This window comes from Squalius cephalus (genome assembly GCF_949319135.1).
Source record: "Squalius cephalus genome assembly, chromosome: 17".
Lineage (NCBI taxonomy): Eukaryota > Metazoa > Chordata > Actinopteri > Cypriniformes > Leuciscidae > Squalius > Squalius cephalus.
The window spans coordinates 31,306,882-31,330,676 of NC_137138.1; the positions used below are offsets into that span (position 1 = coordinate 31,306,882).

At 42.1% G+C, this 23,795-nt stretch overlaps 1 protein-coding gene across 1 annotated transcript in view; it reads right to left on the reverse strand.

Moving 5' to 3' along the window:
• Positions 1-23,795, reverse strand: part of LOC307144549 (DNA repair protein RAD50-like) — a 48,488-nt gene that overhangs the window by 14,790 nt on the left and 9,903 nt on the right. The window contains exons 10-22 of the mRNA XM_079846987.1: positions 23,321-23,527; positions 22,089-22,271; positions 20,339-20,496; positions 19,553-19,728; positions 13,254-13,491; positions 10,765-10,954; positions 9,761-9,887; positions 8,004-8,197; positions 5,381-5,491; positions 5,117-5,209; positions 4,906-5,019; positions 2,656-2,783; positions 1,748-1,972 (exon numbers count right to left, since the gene is read on the reverse strand). Of these exons, the coding sequence (XP_079703113.1) occupies positions 1,748-1,972; positions 2,656-2,783; positions 4,906-5,019; positions 5,117-5,209; positions 5,381-5,491; positions 8,004-8,197; positions 9,761-9,887; positions 10,765-10,954; positions 13,254-13,491; positions 19,553-19,728; positions 20,339-20,496; positions 22,089-22,271; positions 23,321-23,527 (2,144 nt within the window). The remainder of the gene's footprint in view (positions 1-1,747; positions 1,973-2,655; positions 2,784-4,905; positions 5,020-5,116; positions 5,210-5,380; positions 5,492-8,003; positions 8,198-9,760; positions 9,888-10,764; positions 10,955-13,253; positions 13,492-19,552; positions 19,729-20,338; positions 20,497-22,088; positions 22,272-23,320; positions 23,528-23,795) is intronic.

Below are 23,795 nucleotides of genomic sequence, written 5' to 3' on the forward strand. Positions count from 1 at the left end.
AAAGTAGTCGACAAACAAAATGGGAATAAAATCTCTTATTTGATGCAATATTTACTGAAGTTATTTTATTTTATTCAATGATAAGCCATATCCGGTGTTTGCTAGAAGCAATGTGACAAACCCTGAAACTTTGAAATAATCTGTTGTGGTTTTAAGAGAGTTGCACAATTTGGCCTAAAAACTGCTATTTCTGGTGCAAACTGAATAAAGTCTAAAATAGAGATTATGCAATAAATGCTGTTAATTTATTAATTTATTCACAATGGAGCAGTAATGAGTGACTAATAGACCACTATAGTTACTGTGTCTCAAGTACTGATTATTCAATATTTGGAGTGAAATGACTATACTGACAACTGTGATCTTTTATAAAGTAAAGAAAAGTCATTGACAATTTAAACTCGATATCTTAAAGAATGAGAATAAGAAATTGAAGATTAACGGCTGAAAAGTCAGGATAACGCCTCTGCACTGTAGATAGGCTGATGACGGCAGAACGATTCAGACAACCACAGTCCTGCTGATGTAACTTCTGTGAAGACACAGGACGATACCGATCTAAACCAACGATAATGATTTGTGACTTCCTCTGTATATTCCTCAACAGAAACCAGCAACATCATTTTGACCACCATTTTTAATAATAATGCTCAATGCTTTATCATTATTGCTAAAATTGTAAATTTGTGCAGAACAGAGACCAATGAAAATGAGCTCAAATTTGGACGAGGCAAATGAATGTAAATTGTACACAGATCTCGTAAACTATAACTGAGTGGTCAGTGCTTGTGCATCGAACAACTTAGCCAGGGTCTTCATGCAGGAGAGAATCAACATTAAAATATTATCTGAACCAGTATAGTTCCACAAGGACCTGAGTTTAGTGTTAGTACTAGTCCCACAATTGTGTGGAAAAATATCATATGCTAGTGTATTTGCCCATGTGACATCACAGACCCTGTAATATCCTAACAAACTGCTTTTGTAGCTCGGTTAAATGCTTTTGTTTTAAGGAGGAGGATGTTTTAACAAATTCTAGGGTATTTTAATGGTAAAAAGACCTCTTACTGTATGTGTCAAAAGGTCAAGGGAAATTTGATTTCTCATGTCATGAGCCCTTTTAAGTACAATAACAATTAAAGGCATTTCCTTCAAATAAAATGATGCTTTATTACTTTTCTGCATTTTTACCTATGTTGTAGCTTACTCTAACTTTACTGGGTATTGCAGTGATTATTGTTTGCTCTTATATGAAAAATTGCTTTCTATGTTTCTCTTACGTAAAATGCTTTGTATAATCTCATGTGCTGAACGATTTCTTAGTATTTTCTGAATGATTTCTTAGTATTTTCTGAATAAATAAACAAAAATGTGTATAGTATGTAATGTAGTGTTTTGGACCAAATTTTGTATACATTACAAAATTATTTGACTTATCAAGACCTAAACATGGCAAGATCACCATAGCAATGGTTATAACATGGTAACAAGCGTTTTAGCATCTTTCTGTGGAGTTTCTGAGGAGTCCTGTGATATTAAGCCCACCAGTTAGTGATGATTCAACTGCACCATTAGTGCTAAAAGTTGAGTCAGACTTCCTTCAGTCTAGGTCATCGCACACACGGCCTGTTGCTGATTGTTGCTTCTTGTTCTCTGCTGAACCACATCAAAACCAAACCTATACACTCTGACAAACCGCTACTTGAAATTACCCTTCAGAAAACCCCCTATAGAAAAACCTACTTACTGGTCTAGAGCTTTATAGTAGATGTCCAGGTCCTTATTGGCCAACTCTGTTGTTCTCATGACAATCATTTTGTCTCTGTAGAGATCCTCAGCCCGGCTATATTGATCCTCATTGAGCTCTTTACGAAAACGGATGATCTCGTCCTCGTAGCCTTTCTGCCGACCGACAGCCACACTGCGGTTCTTTTTCAGGTCATCCAACTTTCGCTCCACTTCTCGTCGCTCACTTGACAACAGAAGATACACTCTTTAAGATACACACTCATTTGAACTCTCATTTGAAGTGGCGCTATGCAGTTTTGGCAATTTCTTCGCTGTTTTCTCGCAGGTTTTTCTATAGAGCTCCCCCTACAGCTTCGGAATAGATATTTGACAACACTGTCGTCAAAACTCGTTGGCGACTCTCCCCCCCTCCCATCTTCTAACTTTGGTCATGTGCATTTGTTTTCAAAGAAGCCGGCGAACGCATGAAGCCATGTCCACTGAGGTGCGTATGATACACAGAAGGCCAGCATATAAATGTTTAGATTTCCTGACGCTGAGGTCAGGCCCGCCAGCCCAAAATTGCAAGGGTGGTTTTTCCGCTCACAGGTGCTAGGTGGGTGCGAGAAGACCACCAATCAACCCGAAAAAAGTCATATAACCATTCCAATGACTCCGAAGCTGTTCAGTTAAGGTAAATTAAGAAAAAAAAAAACTGCATAGTTCCCCTTTAAACAAACTAGGTTTCATTAAAGTAGCGAGGAGCAAAATCTATGAGTTGGTGAGAGAGATTCATTTAGATTTATGGTAACCAAAGAACATACTCAGTATATAAAGTCTTCTGAACTTCAGAAAGTATCAAACATCATCAGGACTTCCTAACTGGCACTTGGTAGCTGTATATAAGAGGTATAAGTGATTTCATACTTGCGCAACTGCACGACTTGCATGTTTCCCATCTCCTTAAGCAAAGCCTCACGTTTTCTAGACACCCCTTTCAGCTCCTCCACACGCTTCCTTAAGGTCAAGTTATCTTGTAGCCAGCGTTCTTGAACCTGTTAAAAATCCCAAAATCATATATCATTAAAAATGGAAATTAATAGCTATATTGTATAATTAAATTATACTGTAATGCTAAATTCCTATAATTAATGGCTAAAATTTAGAAAAAAATCTATTTCATAGAGACATCAATAGCAGTTTTGGTATCTGTGATATTGGCCTTCTTTCATTAAACAAATATTTAAAATAAAGGCTACTGTCTTTATGTTGTTTCTACATTCATCTGGAGTATAAATATGAAATTATTACAAATAAAAAATGTACTAAAAAAATTAACGTTAGGTACGATTAATCCAGATTAATTTCAGAAAAATGTGCGATTAATTAGTTTTTTTTTTTAATCGATTGAACGCACTTATATATACAGTACTGTACAAAAGTCTTAGGCACTTTAGTATTTTCACCCCCCAAAAACTGATTTAAGCCAGTTATTTATATCTTTTGCTGTAGTGTGTCAGTAGGAAATATCCGTTTACATTTCTGAACATTCCTTTTGCCATTAATTGTAATAATCCAGTGAGATTTTTAAATGCACAAGGAGTCTGACAACAGTCAGTGCTCCACACAGAGATCTGATCTCACCATCATCAAGTCCATCTGTGATTACATGAATGCAACTTTTAATGACTTCTGCAGCCTCAAAATTATTCAACCACCTGAGTAGAATCCCTCACAACAACACAAATCTGGAAAACAGGTGTTGTCTCAAGCACACCTGATGCAACCAATCAAAGGCTTCATTAGTTGCACCAGGTGTGCTTGAGCTAGAATACGACATATCTGAACTGGCTGGGTTTGTTGAGTGTCACGTTTGATTGCATGTTAGAAATATGGCTAAGTCAAAAGAATGATCCAAAAAGTTAGAAATATGGCTAAGTCAAAAGAATGATCCAAAAAGTTAAAGAAGATATCATCGGATTCACAAACAAGGAACGGGATACAAAAAGATAGCGAAGGCACTAAATGTTCCTAGAGACACCGCTGGAAGCATAGTTTGCAAGTTCAAAGTTAAAGGAACAGTGCTTACACTATCTAGACAGGGCAGAAAAAGGAAGCTATTAATGGCTGCAACCAGATTTCTGAGAAGGCAAGTTTAAGAAAAACCCTCGAGTGACCGCAAAAGACCTGCAGCAAGACTTGCTGGCAACAGACACTGAGGTTTCAGCTTGCACAGTAAGGTACGTACTAAACACATGCGGTTTTCATGCCAGAACTCCAAGACGTACACCACTACTAACCCAAAAGCACAAGAAAAGTCAGCTCCAATTTGCTCAAATTCATATAAAAAAGTCACAGAGGTTCTGTGGAGCGATGAAACAAAACTGGAACTTTTCGGCCCTATGGAAAAAAAAAAAACCTCTGCCAACAGTTAAGCATGGTGGGACTCGGTGATGCTCTGTGGCTGCTTTGCATCCTCTAACACTGGAAACCTGCAGTGTGTGGAAGGAGAGATGGATTCATTAAAGTATCAGAAAATACTAGCGAGGAAGCTAAAGCTTGGGCGTCATTGGACCTTCCAACAGGAAAATGATCCCAAGCATACCTAAAATTCCACCAAGGCTTGGTTGCAGAAGAAGTCCTGGAAGATTCTACGGTGGCCTCACAGTCACCTGACTTCCATAAAAAATATCTGGTGGGATTTGAAGAAGACGGTTGCAGCACGCAAACCCAAGAATATTACTGAAAAATATTCTAATATTCAGAATTAATGAATATTACGGGGGTAATATTGCTCATGAGGAATGGGCTAAGATTCCTCAGAAACGCTGCCAGAAGCTGCTGTCTGGTTAAACATCTCGTTTGCAGCAGGTCAAACAGCATAAGGATGTTCTACTAAGTAATAAAGATGCTTGCCATTAAAGGGTTGAATAATTTTGAGACTGCAGAAGTCATTAAAAGTTGCATTTCAGATGAATTTGGGGAAACCACTTGAAACATTTGTTGTGTTGAGCTATTTAAATTACCTTTGTTTGATTTGTTCATTGCAAACAGCTGAAAGTCTGTACATTTTGCCAATAAATCTGATTTGCAATGGGGGTTGAATAATTTAGATTACAACTGTATATCTAGGCCTATGCAACAACAAAAGCAAAAACACATGAAGCTTTGCTTGACCTTCTGAGTGTCAATATCTTGTCGGATGTTGCCCATGTCTTTATTGGTCTTCTCTCGCTGTTTTTCAGCCTCGTGTAGTTGTTGGTCAACCTCTTGTAGCTCAGTTTCTTTTTGCTAAATAAGAAAAAGTAAAAAAAAGAAAATAAATGAGAAAACTTTCTTGCATTTATTAGGAAACGAGAGCAAAGAGATGCACATTATTTTGTTATACCTCTTTGTAGCTGTCTTTGCCCTCTTCAATGTACTTGGTGATCTCTCTTTCAAGGAGGGTCAAGTTTTTAACTTTTTCCTTGAGTGAATTTATCTAAAAGAAAGTATAAAGCTTTAGTCAACTCTGATGATAAGCAATGACTTTGTCTTGCAAGTAAAAATCACCAACCTTTCATGTAATACATTGTGGTGAATAATTTCACAGTAAACATAAATAAGTCACATAAAACCTAAAACACAAATGCAAAAACAAATTAACCAACACCTTTTCTTGCCCTTCTTCCCGTTTCTGCATCCTGCGCTTTGCAATGTCCTGTTTCTCCAGCTGGAGCTTCTCCAGAGTTGCAGCTAGAGGAGACATCTGCTCCTTTGCATCCTAATAAACACAAATCATGACACACCAGTAAAAATGTGATTACATCATCGTTCAAAAGTCTGGGGTCTGTAAGATTTTATGTTTTTGAAAGAATTATCTTATGCTCACCACAGCTGCATTTACTTGATCAAAATACAGTAAAAAAAACCTGTTGTAAAAACAGTTTTTCTATTTTAATATATATTTAAAATGTAAGTTACTCCTGAGATGGCAAAGCTGAATTTTCAGCAGCCATTATACTATTATACTAAAATGTATATTACTGTCATTTTTGATCAGTTTGATGCATTCTTACTGAATAAATACACAAGTAATCCATAGATGTTCCCTTTTATGGGTTCATTTAACGCTGAGTCAGGAGCTGAAGCTAAGGGAACAGTAAACCACAGCACTACACTACGAGGTAACTGCTGGTTTATCAGTCTGTGATTGCATAAACACAAAACACTGACAAACATGAATAAATAACACCCCGCTCAAGCAAAAAGCAAAAAAACAAAACACAACAAAACTGGGAACCTGGGGTCAGGTTAATATCAAGATTATAAAATCTGATAAAAGTGTCCAGAGGTGAAGATAACCCACACGCCTCATAAGCTTTACAAATAGCATTTCTCACCGAATGCAACATCAGCTGCTCAGACTTACACCATTAGCTTGAATGGTCAACATAAACCTTTAACTCTCCGGGGTCGATAAACGCACCGGTGCATTCTGTAACTGTTGGATTTTTTCCACATAGCAGTGAAATCGACTTAAAATACTCTAAACTGGGAAACACCTATGCAATCTTTTACATTATCCCAAGACTCAAAGGGTGTAATAAAAAAGGGCAACATTACAACCTAGGAACGAAATTAAGTTGATGCAGCCTTGGGTATATATCCTAACCTAGGTCATAACAAGACCTTTGCCAGGCCTGTAAATCTCTGATTCTCTTAAGAGAGGACAGAGCCAATAACAACACTGACTCTTCTCTAAAGCTGATTCCATTGGCTTAAATTGAGAATCTGTTAACCCTTTCAAAAAGATAAATCCAATCAGGGAACATGTACAGAGCAGAAATGTCTTGGCTGCCTCACACCTTGATAAAGCAGAAAACCAGAGAGTCAACCCACAGGCAACTGTCAATCTCTGCACCACGATGCAATAAGACACTTGAAGGCACATATGTGCCTCGTAGAGGGTATCCTACCCTTTCTGAAGGTTTAGTCTCAACTCAAGACCCCGCGAATCAGAACCCAAATTAAATTATCAAAGTAGTTTAGAATCAGCATGTTTCATACATTTCATGAATATAAGGAGAGCCAGGGCCAATTGAGAAAAAACAAAACTGGTAAAATCCAACCTGAGGAAATTCCTGTGCCTCTGGACAATTTGAATACAAAAATACTCATCCTTCAGATAGATCGTAACAAACCAATCTTCGGTTTGAATCTGAGGAACAAGTGGTACCTTCAACCACCTACATCTCAGACACAGTTTTAGAGATAGTGGTGAACTCAGAAGCATCTGAGTTTGTGATTGATATACCCTGATGGAGATCCTAGAAGAAAGGCAAAGGCCTGCGGGGCAGATATACTTTAGGTGGCCTAGAATCGCTCATGTTTCTTGAGCCAGAGGCTGTGTTGTCTCCTCCAAGCTTATCCACAGTGGGAGAAACAACATCCAACAACTCACTGCAGGGTAAAGATGAACACACTTTTTGGGTGCTAGAAGGACTCAGAATCCGAAGCGGCTGTGGACAAAACATCATAATGATTCTCCAAACCGAAATATATTGCACCATGAGCAAACAGATCTGCACACAAATTATCATGTGCAAACTCATCAGGAGAGGCTTTCAGCATGCAATTTAGAGAGCGATAGGGAAAGCATGACATAGAAATTCATTGGCTCACTCTCCATAGTCTCCACTCTCCAACTCAACAATCGGATCCCTAAGCTTTAGGTCATGCAGCACTTCAGCAATAGCAGAACCGGTTAGAGGGGGATGTCCAATCATTGTTTCCTCAGAAAAACAAAACAAAAAACTAAGCACTTTCATTTTAAAATTCTTGCAGTGCTGACAAGTCATTAAAGGCAGCTTGAGCATGATGATAGCCCAAGCACTTATCATGCGAGTCCTCGCTCGTAATAAAAAAGGACACCGAGCCACATACTTACGAAATGCCATTGTGTTCACCCAGAGGATAATAATCTATGTGATGAAGGCCACCAAACACAATGAATCCATTCAAATCAGAAGAAACACACTACATGGCTCAGATTTCTGAAGAACAGAAATCTGATGAGTGATGCCATGATAACATCCTGGTGAGACATGCCTTAGTGACCGGTGCAAGCACAATCAGCCAATGAATTGGTGTGATTGTACAGGTTTCAGACAATCGTCATACCTGGAGGGTGTTTCGATAATGTCAGCTAATGACGCTGCATCGAGTGAACCTATGAAAGGGAACTTTTCTCATTATAAATCAAAGGCACATTAAAGTGGAGAGGCACTCCTTACTCGAATGTCTCGTTGGAGCGTCTGGATTTCAGTGGAGAACTCCACACACTGCTCCTCCAACTGTTGACGCTTCTGCATGTTGCTGGAGATATGGAGCTTTTCTCCACGAATCTCATTTACGCTGCTTTTCAAGGCCTGGATCTGCTCCTGCTGGTCCTGGATCAGTTTCCTTTTCAGCTCGATCTTACTGCAGGCTAAACATGAGGAGCATCACATGGAGACACAGTGATAAACAGGGTCATATACAGTAGGTGTTAGAACTTATTTTACCAGTATTTGGGAATTTGACAAAAAATACTTTGTTGACATTTGTTGTGGTGTGACATGCTACATTTAAAATTAATTTCAATAGCATTTTGCTAATACTTATTTTATATTAACAATGTATGCAGTTTCTTTTACATTACATTATTATATTACATTAATGCATTCAGACTTTCAAAATAAATTGAGGACATTGGATTATTTATCATGACATCAACAGCAAATAACTACTTTAAAACTTAAAACATTAAGGCATAGATTAAGCCAGGATTAGGTCTTAGATAAATTAAGACATTTAAGTAGCTTTTATAAACATGCCTTAGAACAAAAACATTACTGGTGTGAATCTTGAGAAAAAACAATGGCACTGATATATTTTAAGATATGTCGGTGCAAGTTGCTTTCAGTTAAAACAGCTCAAACATGACTTTTAGACTGGGACTAGGCTTATGCCTTGTCATTAAAACAGGGCATTTTGGTGGGTTGCACCAATAATGATTAAATTAAGCAAAGTTTAAAGCTAATAAAGGATTTGCTGATCTGTAAATTTAAAGATTATCCCTAACTGAGATTTAAATCAGAGTTTAAGTAATGGAGCAACAAGATTAAAGTTAATCCATCTTAAATGTAAAATAAAACTAGGATCAAAATGATAGTTTAAATGAAAGCATGCTTATTTTTCCTAAGAAGTGAAAGTGATTAAAAGTATAGAACATAGACCTTTTACTATTAGTATCTATCTATCTATCTATCTATCTATCTATCTATCTATCTATCTATCTATCTATCTATCTATCTATCTGGGTTGGTTGTTCTGTCTATCTGTTGATACAGTACTCAGGATATACAATATCCCTTATAAATTTATATAAATATAAAATAAGAATATCAAAGAACAAATGACAAATGTTTACATTGATGTACATAACCATTCAAAAGATTGGGGTCAGTAAGATAAAAAAAAAAAAAAGATAAAAAAAAAGAAAAAGAAATGACTACTTTAATTTAGCAAAAGACTATTTAAACAGATTAAAATTGACAGTAAAGATATTTATTGTTATAAAAGATTGCGGTTTGAAATGCTGTTCTTTTGAACTTTCTATCCATAAAGACTCCTGAAAAAAGTATCATGGTTTCCACAAAAATATTAAGCAGCACAGCTGTTTTAAGCAGTACCAAATTAGCATATCAGAATGATTTCTGAAGGATCATGTGACACTGAAGACTGGAGTAATGATGCTGAAAATTCAGCCTTGCCATCACTGGAATAAATTACACTACTATTTTTGTATATATTAAAGCAGAAAACATTTTAAATTGTAATAATTTTCCACATGTTTTTACTGTATTTTTGATCAAATAAATGCAGCCTTGGTGAGCAGAAGAGACTTCTTTCAAAAACTCTTACAGACCCCAAACTTTTGAACAAGAGTGTACATTCACCTGAGATTCACAAAAAGTGTTTTGTATTCTACATAAAGAGCTGAACGTACTGGTGTCCAGGCGGTGTTGGGTCTCTTGTTTCTCCTGGCTGACCTGCGTCATGGTTCGGCTGAGGTCAACTCCCTGAAGCTTGGCTGCATGCTGAGCGATCTTTCTCTCCACATCCTTCAGGTCAAGCTACATATGACAGGAAACATTCTGATTACCCACAGTTCAATAAAAATACTGCTTGTTAAGTTTTGCCACATCCATTACTGTTGCGTCCAAGTTTATACTCCATTTCAAGTAAGAATAATATATCGAAAGCCATTTATGAGAACTATTCATTTATAGCACACCTTTAAGCTAAGCTTTTTAAAAAAAACAAGGAGAACACTAGTGTCTCTGGACTCTGTCCCGGACACCAAAATGTTAATGATTCAAAAAAATGAGTCAATGTCTGGCCAACTAAGATTTCTATGGAGATAAAGGTTAAGATCGTGATTTTTTCAGGAGTAGTACAGCACACCATGAGTGTATATTAGCACAGTTTGTTTGCTTTTGGGATCCAAAGGAGCATTTTGACCTTGAAACTGTAATGTATGACATCAGGCTTCAAGGTGCAGTTATGCAGGATTTTCTAAAAAAAAAATGAAGTATAGACTAATAGAAAAATAATGCCTCTCAATCACGGTTTATGGTCCACTAGAAGTGTGCAGCGGTGTTTGTGTCTACTGATACACTACTGCCTATATTTTCATATTTTCTTCCTGAATTCCTGTGGAATGTGTAGCCTCAGCTAATAATGATGCATGGCACAGGTGAGGACGGGACTTTATCATGTGAGTCTGAAGCTTGGTTAAGTTGTCCGGTCCGTTGCTATTGCTTTGTTAACAGCTATCTGTAATCCGTCAGAATCCTAGGCATTATAATTATGTTTTTATGATGACACGTAAATTATTGTTTATTAGTGACAAGACTGATGATGACTAAACTCGCTTGCAAATTACAAGTAGTCATCTAACTATTAACGTTTTATTTTCTGTGTTTGGGCTGGCTGGAGATGAGCTTAGACCTGAAAGCGATCCATGAGGGAGACGTCCTGCAGACAGGCCTTGGCGGTGTCTTCCTCAGACATCAGTGTGCACAGCAGCGTCTCCTGCTCCTCAGTATCTCCTTTCAACTTCTCAATGTCTCGATTCACACGCTGGAGTTTATTTCTGAGCTCTGGCAGCTCTTTCTCCTGGAGCTCCACTATGGAATGCCTGTCAAGACAAAAAATATTCATCAATATAAGGGGATAAAATAAGTGGATGGATGGATGAACGATGGGGAATGAAGGGGTAAACAGGAGGGAGGATGGATGATGGAAGGATGGGGGAATGAAGGGATAAGCAGGTAGATGATGGATGGATAGATGGATGGATGAAGGAATGAAGGGATAAACAGGTGGATGATGGATGGAGGAATGAAGGGATAAACAGGTGGATGATGGATGGATGGATGGAGGAATGAAGGGATAAACAGGTGGATGATGGATGGAGGAATGAAGGGATAAACAGGTGGATGATGGATGGGATAGATGGATGGAGGAATGAAGGGATAAACAGGTGGATGATGGATGGAGGAATGAAGGGATAAACAGGTGGATGATGGATAGATAGATGAAGGGATAAACAGGTGGATGATGGATAGATAGACAGATGAAGGGATAAACAGCTGGATGAATGGATGGATGATGGAAGGATGGGGGAATGAAGGGATACATTGGTGGATGACAGATGGATAGATGAAAGGATGGGGAATGAAGGGATAAACAGGTGGATGGATGATGCATAGATGGAAGGATGGGGAATGAAGGGGTAAATAGGCAGACAGATGGATGGGGAATGAAGGGATAAACAGGAGGAAGGATGGATGGGAGAATGAAGGGGTAAACAGGAGGAATGAAGGGGTAAACAGGTGGATGATGGATAGATGGAATGATGGGGAATGAAGGGGTAAACAGGTGGATGGATGGATGGATGGATGGATAGATGGAAGGATGGGGAATGAAGGGGTAAACAGGAGGATGGATGGATGGAAGGGTGGGAACTGAAAAGGAATGAAGGGGTAAACAGGAGGATGGATGGATGGGGAATAAAGGGGAATGAAGGGGTAAACAGGTGGAAGGATGGAGGAATGAAGGGGTAAACAGGAGGAAGGATGGATGGAAGGATGGAAAGATGGGGGAATGAATGGGAAAACGAGGGTGGATGGATGGGGAGTGAAGGGGTAAACAGGTGGATGGATAGATGAAGGATGGGGAATGAAGGGGTAAACAGGAGGATGGATGGATGGAAGGATGGGGAATGAAGGGGTAAACAGGTGGATGGTTAGATGGACAGATGGAAGGATGGGGAATGAAGGGGTAAACAGGTGGAAGGATGGAGGAATGAAGGGGTAAACAGGAGGAAGGATGGATGGAAGGATGGAGGAATGAAGGGGTAAACAGGTGGATGATGGTTGGAAGGATGGGGAATGAAGGGATAAACAGATGGATGGATGGATGGATGGATGGATGGATGGATGGAAGGATGGGGAATGAAGGGGTAAACAGGAGGATGGATGGATGGATGAAAGGATGGGGAATGAAGGGGTAAACAGGAGGATGGATGGATGGATGAAAGGATGGGGAATGAAGGGATAAACAGGTGAATGATGGATGGATGCATGAATAGGTGAAGTAAAAGATGGATGTATAAACGAAGTAAAGGATGGATAGTTAAAGTGATGGGGAATAAAGGGGTATGAAGGGGTAAACAGGTGGAAAGATGGAGGAATGAAGGGGTAAACAGGAGGAAGGATGGATGGAAGGATGGAGGAATGAAGGGGTAAACAGGTGGATGATGGTTGGATGGTTGGAAGGATGGAAAGATGGGGGAATGAAAGGGAAAACAGGAGGATGGATGGATGGATGGGGAATGAAGGGGTAAACAGGAGGAAGGATGGATGGAAGGATGGAGGAATGAAGGGGTAAACAGGTGGATGATGGTTGGAAGGATGGGGAATGAAGGGATAAACAGATGGATGGATGGATAGATGGAAGCATGGGGAATGAAGGGATAAACAGATGGATGGATAGATGAAGCATGGGGAATGAAGGGGTAAACAGGAGGGTGGATGGATGGATGGAAGGATGGGGAATGAAGGGGTAAACAGGTGGATGGATAGATGGATAGATAGAAGGAATGGGAATGAAGGGGTAAACAGGAGGATGATGGATGGAAGGATGGGGAATGAAGGGGTAAACAAGGATGGATGGATGGAAGGATGGGGAATGAAGAGATAAACAGATGGATGGATGGATGGGGAATGAAGGGGTAAACAGGAGGATGGATGGATGGATGGATGGGGAATGAAGGGGTAAACAGGTGAATGATGGATGGTTGCATGGATAGGTGAAGTAAAAGATGGATGTATAAACATGAAATAAAGGATGGATAGTTAAAGTGATAAACAGATTAAGGAATGGACAGATAGATAAATAAAGTGATGACTGAATGGCCAGAAAAGTGTTATTGCCTGATGGGCTTCAGTGCCATCATTTCATCACGCCTGCGCTCTTTCCTCTTCAGGTCCTGCTCGGTGTTCTTCAGTTTGTCTGGGACGAGCCGCAGCTTGGACTGCATGTCATTAATGACATCCTGGAGCTCGGCCTCTGAGGGGAACACACGCTGACACACGGGACAGCAGGGCTCGCCCTCCTCCGTCAGCTGACTGATGAACTGACTGTACACGGCGGTAGCGCCCGCCAGCATGGCTGCCAAGAGAAGACAAAAAGATAATGAGAATCAGTGTTGGGGGGAACTCATTACAAGCAACTTGAGTTACGTAAACAGATTACTTTTTCAAGTCACTAGTAAAGTAACGCATTAATTTTAAAATTTCCAACAAAATATCTGAGTTACTTCTTTTAATAAGTAATGCAAGTTCCCTTTCGTGGTCACTACGAGTTACGTCGTGACGACGAATGGGGTTTTGCTTAGAGAGCCTCCTTATCTTCGATAAATAAAACGAGTCAATGGGAAAGAAATGCCATGGGTCTGCGGAATTTGCATTGCGTAACTCCGCCTTACCTCGTGGGTATATAAGGAAGTACGCTGGCAACATGCAGATATGTTCTTCGCTTCGAAGCCAAGAGTTCTCTTCACTCCCACAAGCCATTCTAAATCATCTTCACTCTACGAGACGAGCGGTTCTTCAGTGTGTTGGTGCAACGGCGCGTTCGCATTGCCTGCTGCTGATCTGTGCAGTGATCTGCCAACAGTGTGTGTGTATCTCCCTGGGCGCTTCAGCACTCTGCTGAGCTTTTCCTCTCTCTAAAAGAGCTGCACGCGGCACGTCTTTTTCAAGACGGTTCGCCCGTATATTTTCTGAATGTGGGCGCGTGATCCATCTGCCTAACGGTCACAAGCGCTGTTTCGCATGTTGGGCTTAATCACACTCGGCAGCGCTCGTGGATGAGTCATGTTTTCATTGCAGGAACATGACCATCGCGATGTTTATAGATCGAGACTCAATGATCTCCGTGTGGGTAGAGTCCCCTCTGCCACACCCCAATTTATATCTTCCTCAAGAAGGGATACTTTGGCTGGTGGCCAGGGTGATCTGAGGGTTATTGTGTGGCATATAACCGACGAGTCATTCCTCGGGCCACGCCCCCCTCCACATCGTAAACCGTGGGGCTTCCGTGTGTGGCTGGTTCCTCTCAGGGACCCAGTTTTTCATTCGGGGCTCCGGCAGATGATGTCATGTCACTCACAACATCACAAGGCGGGCTTGATTCCTCTGGAAATGAGGATTTGACTGCGTTGCCTCCCTCGGTAGTGCCAGCGTTAGTCGAGTCAGATCCAGAGCTGACAGCTATGCTTTCCCAGGCAGCTGAAAGTGTCGGTTGGAGTGGCGCCGCCCTCCCCCAAGTGCTGTAGGCTGGACGATTGGTTCCTGGGTGCGGCGGGTGCGGCGCGTGCTACACTACCAGCACTCGCCCCCAGTGCCTTTCTTCCCGGACGTGCATCAGGACGCCTCCGGGTTGCGAGAGTTCCCGTGACTTATCACGGCCCGCGGGCGTCCTCCGGCTTCACTGCACTCGTTGTTGCGGCGATCATGGTCTGTATGTTCTCTGCCTCTATTGTGGCACAGGCATGCAGTGCTGTGTGTCGTCTTTGCCTTCGAGGCAGTGCTGACCCGGGAGTTCTGTCAAACCTGGCCGCCATGGAACGCTGGTCCTTCCCTGGCCAACACTGACAGAACGCGGAAACTCGACCACGCCCCCACGCAGGGACACTATGCCTCCCATGTCCGGGCTGGTCGATCCGCCACGCACACTACTGACCTCGCTCTACGGGCGACATCAGTACCTGCGTGATCTCTGGGGCAGGGGATGTCCACAAGTGTGGTCCAGGAATGGGCTCAGCCAGGTTGATGTGAGGGTGTCTGGGAACTCGTTTTCTCAGCTCCCCCATATCCCAGGCTGGGCTCTTCGGCGTTGTGGTTGAGAACCATCCGTCTCCGCCCCTTAGCCGGCTAAAACACCAGGCTAGGCAGCACTCCTGAGACGGGCAGCTTGGAGTTAGGACTCAGTTCTTCTCAGGAGCTGGTAGCAGGACTATTCCTTCCCCCGGTGGAGGGCCGGGGGAGAATCTTTTGTTTTAAAGAACTGATGCCCCTTCCTCCGAGCCCCCAGAGGTCCCGGATGACAGTGTGCGCCGTTCACAAGCCTTGCCACTCTCGTTCCCCTCTGTCCCCAGACCCCTTTCAGAGCAGGCCCCTGTGGAACGCTGGTCCTTCCCTGGCCTCCTCTGTCAGGACGCGGCAATGACAATGCCCCCACACCGGGTCACTACGCCGCCCACGTCCGGGCCGGTCATTCCGCTTCGCTGCCCCACCGAGGGTACGTCTGTGGTTCCCATGATCCCGCTGGTTCAGTTCTAGGGAGCCTGGCTAGAGCTCCCAACCTGTCCTGCTGGGTCGAGAGAACCATCAGGCTCAGCTATGCGATTCAGTTCGCACAATCTCCTCCCCGCTTCCGAGGAGTCCGTTACACTATGGTGGGTGGCAATGCCCCTTTTATGCGTACGGAGATCGCTACCTTACTGGCGAAAGGTGCGGTCGAGATTGTACCTCTAGCCGAAATGAAGTCCGGGTTCTACAGCCCCTACTTCATTAGTGCTCCGGCACCTAGCCCGTCTGGGCTTTGGGGTCAACCGGGAGAAGAGCAAACTTTGCCCCGTGGAGAGGATATCTTTTCTCGGTATAGAAATCGACTCAAGTCGCCATGTGCACGCCGTAACGGAGTAACGCCGCTCGGACTGCTTCATATGAGACCGCTTCAGCTCTGGCTTCGCGATCGAGTCCTGAGGTGGGCATGGCAACCCGGCACGCTCCAATTACCAGTTACTCTGACCTGCCTTCAGACCTTCACCCCGTGGACGAACCTCAGCTTTCTACGGGCCGGAGTGCCCTTAGAACGAGTTTCCAGGCATGTTGTTGTCTCAACAGATGCCTCCACCACGGGCTGGGGTGCCATTTGCAATGGACATGCTGCCGTGGGCTCCTGGACAGGACCGCAGCGCCTTTGGCATGTCAATTGCCTCGAGTTGCTGGCAGTACGTCTCGCCCTGCACCGCTTTCATGTGCTGCTCAAGGGTCAGCACGTACTAGTCCGATCAGACAATACCACAACAGTAGCGTACATCAACCAACAAGATGTCGCAACTCGCCCGCCAACTCCTCCTATGGAGTCAGAAGCATCTGAGGTTGCTTCGAGCCATTTATATCCCGGGAGACCTGAACTGTGCAGCCGACGAGCTCTCACGGCTTCAGCCTCTCCCTGGAGAATGGAGACTCCATCCCTAGACGGTCCAGCTGATTTGGGATCAGTTCGGGGACGCACAGGTAGACCTGTTTGCCTCCCACAACTCGTCCTATTGCGACCTGTTTTACTCCCTGACCGAGGGCACGCACGGACGCACAGGCGCACAGCTGGCCGTGGGGCCTCCGCAAGTATGCATTTCCCCCAGTGAGCCAGTGAGATCAGGGAGGACGAGGAGCAGGTCATTTTGGTTTCCCCTCATTGGCACAACCGGACCTGGTTCTTCGAACTAGTACTCCTCACGACAGCACCGCCATGGCCAATCCCTCTGAGGAAGGACCTCCTTTCTCAGGGACAGGGCACCCTATGGCACCCTTGTCCCGATCTTTGGAACCTCCACGTGTGGCTCCTTGATGGGACGAGGCAGGTTTGAGTACCCTACCACCAGCGGTGGTGGCTACCATCACTTCCACTAAAGCATCGTCCACGAGATATGCCTACGCGTTGAAGTGGAACCTCTTCGTCACCTGGTGCTCTTCTCGCCGAGAAGACCCCAGAAAATGCCTGATCAGTGTAGTGCTTTCCTTCCTGCAAGAAGGGTTGGAGCGAAGGCTGTCTCCCTCCACCCTGAAAGTGTATGTTGCCGCTGTAGCCGCACATCACGATGCAGTTGAAGGTAAGTCTGTGGAAAAGCACAACCTGATCATCAGGTTCCTGAGAGGAGCGAGGAGACTGAATCCTCCTCGCCTTCCTCTTGTACCCTTTCGGGACCTCTCAGTAGTTTTAACTGCCCTGCAGAGTGCTCCCTTTGAGCCTCTGCAATCAGTGGAGCTCAAGTTCCTGTCAATGAAGACAGAGCTCCTGGTTGCATTGGCCTCCATCAAGAGGGTAGGGGACCTGCTGGCATTTTCGGTTGATGAAGCGTGCCTGGAATTTGGGACGGCCTACTCTCATGTGATCCTGAGACCCCGGCCTGGATATGTGCCCAAGGTTCTCACCACTCCCTTAAACGAGACCAGGTGGTGAACCTGCAAGCGCTGCCCTTGGAGGAGGCAGACCCAGCCTTGGCACTGCTCTGTCCAGTACGTGCCCTCCGTGCCTACGTAGACAGAACGCAGTGTTTCAGGACCCCAGACCAGCTCTTTGTCTGTTATGGTGGGAAGGGAAAGGCTCTCTCCAAGCAAAGGTTGTCTCACTGGATAGTGCACGCCATTGCTTTGTCATACCAGCAGCAAGGTCGACCGTGCCCCCTTGGGGTGAAGGCCCACTCCTCTTGGCCTCCTTCCCCACTGTGGCCTCCTCTTGGGCTCTAGCGTATGGCGCCTCGCTAACAGACATCTACAGAGCTGCAGACTGGGCGACACCAAACACATTCACCAGGTTCTATAACCTCCGAGTGGAGCCAGTGTCCTCTCACGTACTCGCTTCAACCAGCCGGTACTAGGACCCGCTCAGGTATTTTCGCTTGCTCGCCATTCCACTCCATGGACTGGATATGTACGATTGTTCTCCTCAGGTGCGCCTCCCCGAGAGCCCTGAGTTCCTCCAGCACTGTTGACGTCAAAGCCAGAGTTATGCCACCGGCAGCTTTCGTGATTGGCTAGGTGCCGCCATGTGCATGGTTCCCCCTCTGGGCGACCCCCACATGTATATTTCCACTGTAAGCCTCTCTGAGCATGTGTCTTTCCCTTGGCAAGCCACCTTGCCACCCCTGGGTCAAGCGTACTTCCTTATATACCGACGAGGTAAGGCGGAGTTGTGCAATGCAAATTCCGCAGACCCATGGCATTTCTTTGCCATTGGCTCATTTTATTTCCCGAAGATGAGAGGCTTTCTAAGCGAAACCCCATTCGTCGCCACAACGTAACGTCTCCGTTCCCTACTCAGGGAACGAGGGTTACATACGTAACCGAGCCGTTTTCTTTGTTTTCCCATTTATTGCCTGACAGCTCTCTTGTCCCCATGTTGAGAGAATCATGAGTAAGTGCAGAGGCGTTGTGTGTGAGTGTGAGTGTGTGTGTGTGTGTGTGTTTGTGTGCTGTGTGAACATGATGCTTATTGTAGTTCTAGACTAAACGTGAGCGTGCATTTACTCATCTTACTTGCACAAAAAAACATTCAATATTTCTTAAAATTAATAAAATCAGAATACTATGCAAACCTTCAATAACTAAATATGTTAAATAAAACATAAATTTTTATGCATTTGATCTCACTTTATTGACCAATGTACTTACTTCTAACCTTTGATGATTCAGTTAAACCATAAGTAAAAATGACTATAGATTTGTTTTGTTTTTTATTGGTTAAAGTAAGTGGTGCATCCTATTCTTCCATTATCCAGAAATGGCAGCAGAGATAGGTTTGTTTGAGCTGCGCCCTCTACTGTACAGCCGTGAATTTCCTTCAGCCTGAGGCTTATTATTTCACATTTGGTGTGAAAGGGTCTTTACATTTGCCCAAAAATATAACTTTTTTGTTATAAAAAAAACAAGCCCAGCCCAGGTGCAAAAAAAGTAACGCAATATTGTAATGCATTACTTTTCAAAGTAACTTTCCCCAACACTTCCGATAATCACATTCAAAACACGGAAGACTGAGAAAACCAGGGATGTTCTGAATTCGCACACATACTGAGTTGTGTAACTGCTGTGGACTACATAAACTCAGCTGTGTGGGTCCCAGCTTGATACTTCATATCAACAGTCATTGCTATACTTGACATAAAGAAAGTCTATATCCTGTTTACCAATAAACAGTAATTTACCGTCAGGCAGGCCCACACAGAATCTGCATCTGAAAAGCTTCAAAGACTTCAGCAGAATTCAAAGGCCATCATACACAAAACACATCCGTCGACCCTAACGGGTTCATGTATGATTTGTCCATTATATTAGCATTTTCTACCAAATGTATATGATTTTTTGCATTATTCTGAAGATTTGCCTACAAAATGAGCACAGAATGTAGATTTAGTGTGGATCTGAAATGTTTTGTGAGAGCATACCTCTCTGTTTAGAGGACTTCTCCAGCTCATCCTCCAGTTTGCTCAGGTCCGACTGGAAGTCCTGACTGCCGCACACATTGAAAAGTCTCTCTTCATAGTTGACCAGCTGCTCTTCCTTATGTTTGATTTCTGCCATGATGTGAGTCTTCTTCTGTTCTCCAGATGCAAGCTCCTTACTACGAAAAATACAAATGAAAAGTCTTGTCTAGTAATGCAAGTTAATTTATCTGAAGGCTGCAAAGGATGTATTAACATTTATTGGGAATTATTTCAGCACTGTTAAAGTTGGAGTAAGTTGGAGTAACATTTTATTATGCAAATACAGCATTTGGAAAATTGTACATTCTCCGATATTATTTTGCACATAAACATTTATTTTATTGATGTGTGTGAACTTACGAACAGTTTATGTACACTACTACAAGTGCAACTCATATCTGCCATATTTGCTAGACAGCCCTATATTAGACATGTCTGTGTAAGCTAAACGTCACCCATTTGAAAACTACACTGCATGCTCCATTGACCTGAAGATGACCTGTTCCTCAGGAACCCGGAATCGAAACCAAATATGTATAAATTTTAAGTATGTGGGTGGTACAAAGCCCAGTATTTTCTGTTACATCAGAGTCAATGCATGTGTGTATGTCGCTCATCACGTAGACATTTAAATTATGATTAGAACTGCATGAAACATTATAGGCCCTCACACTGAATATCATTTATGGCATTCTCTAGCTTATTGTAATAAACGTTTGCGGAAAAACAAATCAAAGTGCGACAGACTTCATTTTGCTGAGCCGTTCTCTGGTGGAGTTGATCTCTCTGGTTTTGGAGTGGATCCAGTCTGCCAGCTCGCTCTTGCTTGGGAAGTGTCCCAGCAGAGACACCAGCTCTTCATTGTGTCTCGACTTGATCTTCCTCACTTGCTCCTCTTTCTCCATCTGGAATCGAAAGCAGAGATGAACTATATATTTTCTAGTTGGACAAAACTGTCACTTTGCAAGCCTCTGATTGGCATAACTGGCATAAGCACTGATGATAAAACTGCTATATTTGAGTATATAGATCACTATACAGACATTACTGTGCTGTATATTCTGTTTACTGCCATAACTGCCTAGAAAGATTGCCTTTTGTCTTAAGTGACGTCCAGTTAATATCTCACAGTTTGCTCTGATTCAGCACATTTTGATAAATGTAATAATGGGAATAATTTGGTTAATCCATGTACTGTATATAAAATCTGCAAACTTCTAAAACATAAATAGTAGCATATATTGTCTTTGCTTTTATGCCACACTCGAATTATATATATATATATATATATATATATATATATATGATGAAATATATATTTTTCCCCCATTTTTTTATAGAATGTTTCAAAAGGTATGAACAAAAATAGGACTGGAAATTGTAAAGACTCTTGCTTTTTAAAAGTAGTATGAACAATTTCTGAAGGAAATATTTTATAGATTGCACATGACCTAAATAAATAATTATCTATTAAATATATTAAATATATAATCTCTTAAATTAAAGAAATTAATCTGAAAAATTATCATAGCAAGAAATGGATGACTAATGTTTGTAATGAATTATGTGTTTGATTGACCATTCATTTTCATTTCTTGCTTTAGGCAGCATGGAATGTTATAAATTACTTTGATGCCCCATCATGTTAAAATAAACCTAGCATTAGTTTTTGAAATTTAACACAATGTACCTATTGTTATAAATAGTTAATTTTTTTGTGATGTAAAAATGACAAACTGAAGTGTTTATAAAAGACTGGAGGATATTAGGTGGTCAGGAAATCACAGAAAGACTGTGCTGACATCTAGTGTTACAGTTATATACTGCAAACATTGTGCTGGCAAACTCAAACACATCTAGAACTTAACACATTTTGTAGCATATATTATGGTATCTCGAGATTATTACCTGAATCCTAGATGTTTCTGTGTTGTTCAGATGTGCAGTTTAGTATCATCAAGTTATGTTTACCACAGGCTTTTAATTGTAAATTGCTCGTAAATTGCAAAACCCCATAGGAAATAATTTTGAAGGAACCAGCAGCGAATTAACCCTCCTGGTTCTGATGTCATCTCTGCACCCCTTTATTGTCCGAAGACATTTCTTTTGTTTATGTTTGCTGCGTTTGTTTCAGAATTAAGCATAAAGGTGTTATCACAATGGATGATTGAAGCATTTATAAAGCGCTTTTCTAATGTACAACTGTACAATACTGTACGGTCTCTCCTCAACCACAACTGGAGAGAGTCTGGACTTCGGTTTAACGTCTCATCTGAAGGACGTGCTTTTTTTTTTACAGTATAGTGTCCCCATCACTATACTGGGACGTTAGGACCCACACAGACCACAGGGTGAGCAGCACCCCCTACTGGCCTCAACCTAGTTTTCCCAGGAGTCTCCCATCCAGGTACTGACAGACTCAACCCTGCTCAGCTTAAGTGGGAAACCTTGGGCTACAGGTGATATGGCTGGGGGCGAGAATGATGTGTGTGTTCACCTTGGTCTTCTTGAGCATGTCCATCTCTGCATGTGCCCTGGTGTGTGTGTTGAGCAGTTCCATCTCCTGGTCCAGTCTGCGCTGGGCCTGATCCAGTTCAGTTTTCTCCTTCTGTAGATTGATTACTTCTGCCTTTAGACTGTCCACAGTACAGGCCTGCATGGCATTATCAAGCTCACGCTCCTATAAACACACATACATTAAGAAAAACACATACAAAAGCAATGCAGGGCGTCAATGATGGTAGTTTTGTTAGTTGCAGTGTTAGTATTGTTTTCTTTCTACAATTTATTTTTCAGATTTTGGGCCAGATTTACTAAACAGGGCAAATTAGCGTGAGACTGTAATCCCATAAAAGCGCAGATGGGAGTTGCAGACATGTCAAGCACAAAATGGACAAGACACGTTTTTTGTGGCCGTTAAATTATGTCGCAAATACCAGTAAATTGTCAACCGCAAATCTTAGTAGATTACATTGTACAATTTATTTAAATACTCTTCTCCTATAAATTTTACATCTGAAAGAGAAACTCCTACATACATATATGCAATAAGGTCAGCTGCAAAAATGACTGTGTCTGTGTCTTTTCATCGCTATTTTTTCACTGCGTGTCTTCTGTAAACCTGAAAGTAGTTTTTTAACACCAAAAGAGGGATTGAGCTGGTGCAAGCTGTTAGCTGACATGAACGCGCTATATACATAAATGTTTTCCATAGTAATTTTAGTTAAAGGTTCAGTTGAGGAAACCAACAGAACATTGACAGATGAAATACGTTTTGTATGCGCAGGTCGCACATGCGGACTGAATTTGTTTTGCACTAATCAGTTGTTCCATAATTTGGCAACACTGGCCCGGCTGTTGTTTCACAGTAGAAAACCAAACTAAAGAGATGGAACAACAACAAAATACTGAAGACTGCAACAACAACAAACACACATTGACAAGCGTTTGTGTGAGGGGTGTTATGAGAGAGCCGCAACTTTATTTTAAAAGAAGACATTTTTATCAGTCATAACTTCTGGAGAAAAATGGGGCAAACACTGGACATAGATGAAACTTTTTAGAGCGCATGTGTTGACCGTCTGCGTTTGTGCACGCTATCAAATGGAGTATACTTTGAAAGGCTACACGCTTGACTGTACGCATATGCCAGTGCACGCGTTAAAGACGACTAGGTATACTTTGGGCTTAATGCTCAAAGCAAGTTTAGTGGTGTAGTGAAGATCTAACCGCTTTCTGAAGCTCAGTGTCCAGCTCCTGCAGTCTGCTAGAGGAGCCCTCCAGTTTTTGGAGATCACACTTGATGTTCTTCAGTTCCTGTTGTTTCTTGGCCTGTATGTCTCTCTTCAGTTCAACGGTTCTCTCTAGACCGGTCTTTTTATCACGGAGATCATCGATGCTTTGCTGCTTCTGTGCCTCTTTCTCCTGCATATCTTGCTGAAAACAAGAATTTTTTTTTAAAAAATGGCAACTTGTTACAATACTAATATTGAACTTTGGAAAATATATGAAGTTTCAGGATATTTATAAATATCTGAATTAATTTGATTGTAGAATTTTCTGTTAAGCATTAAATAATACAAAAATAATATAATTAAAGGGTTACTGCTACCCAAACATTACATATGTCTCTATATTGGATAAAACACTACATAAAGAGTATAACAATTGGCAATGCAATATATATATATATACACACACATAT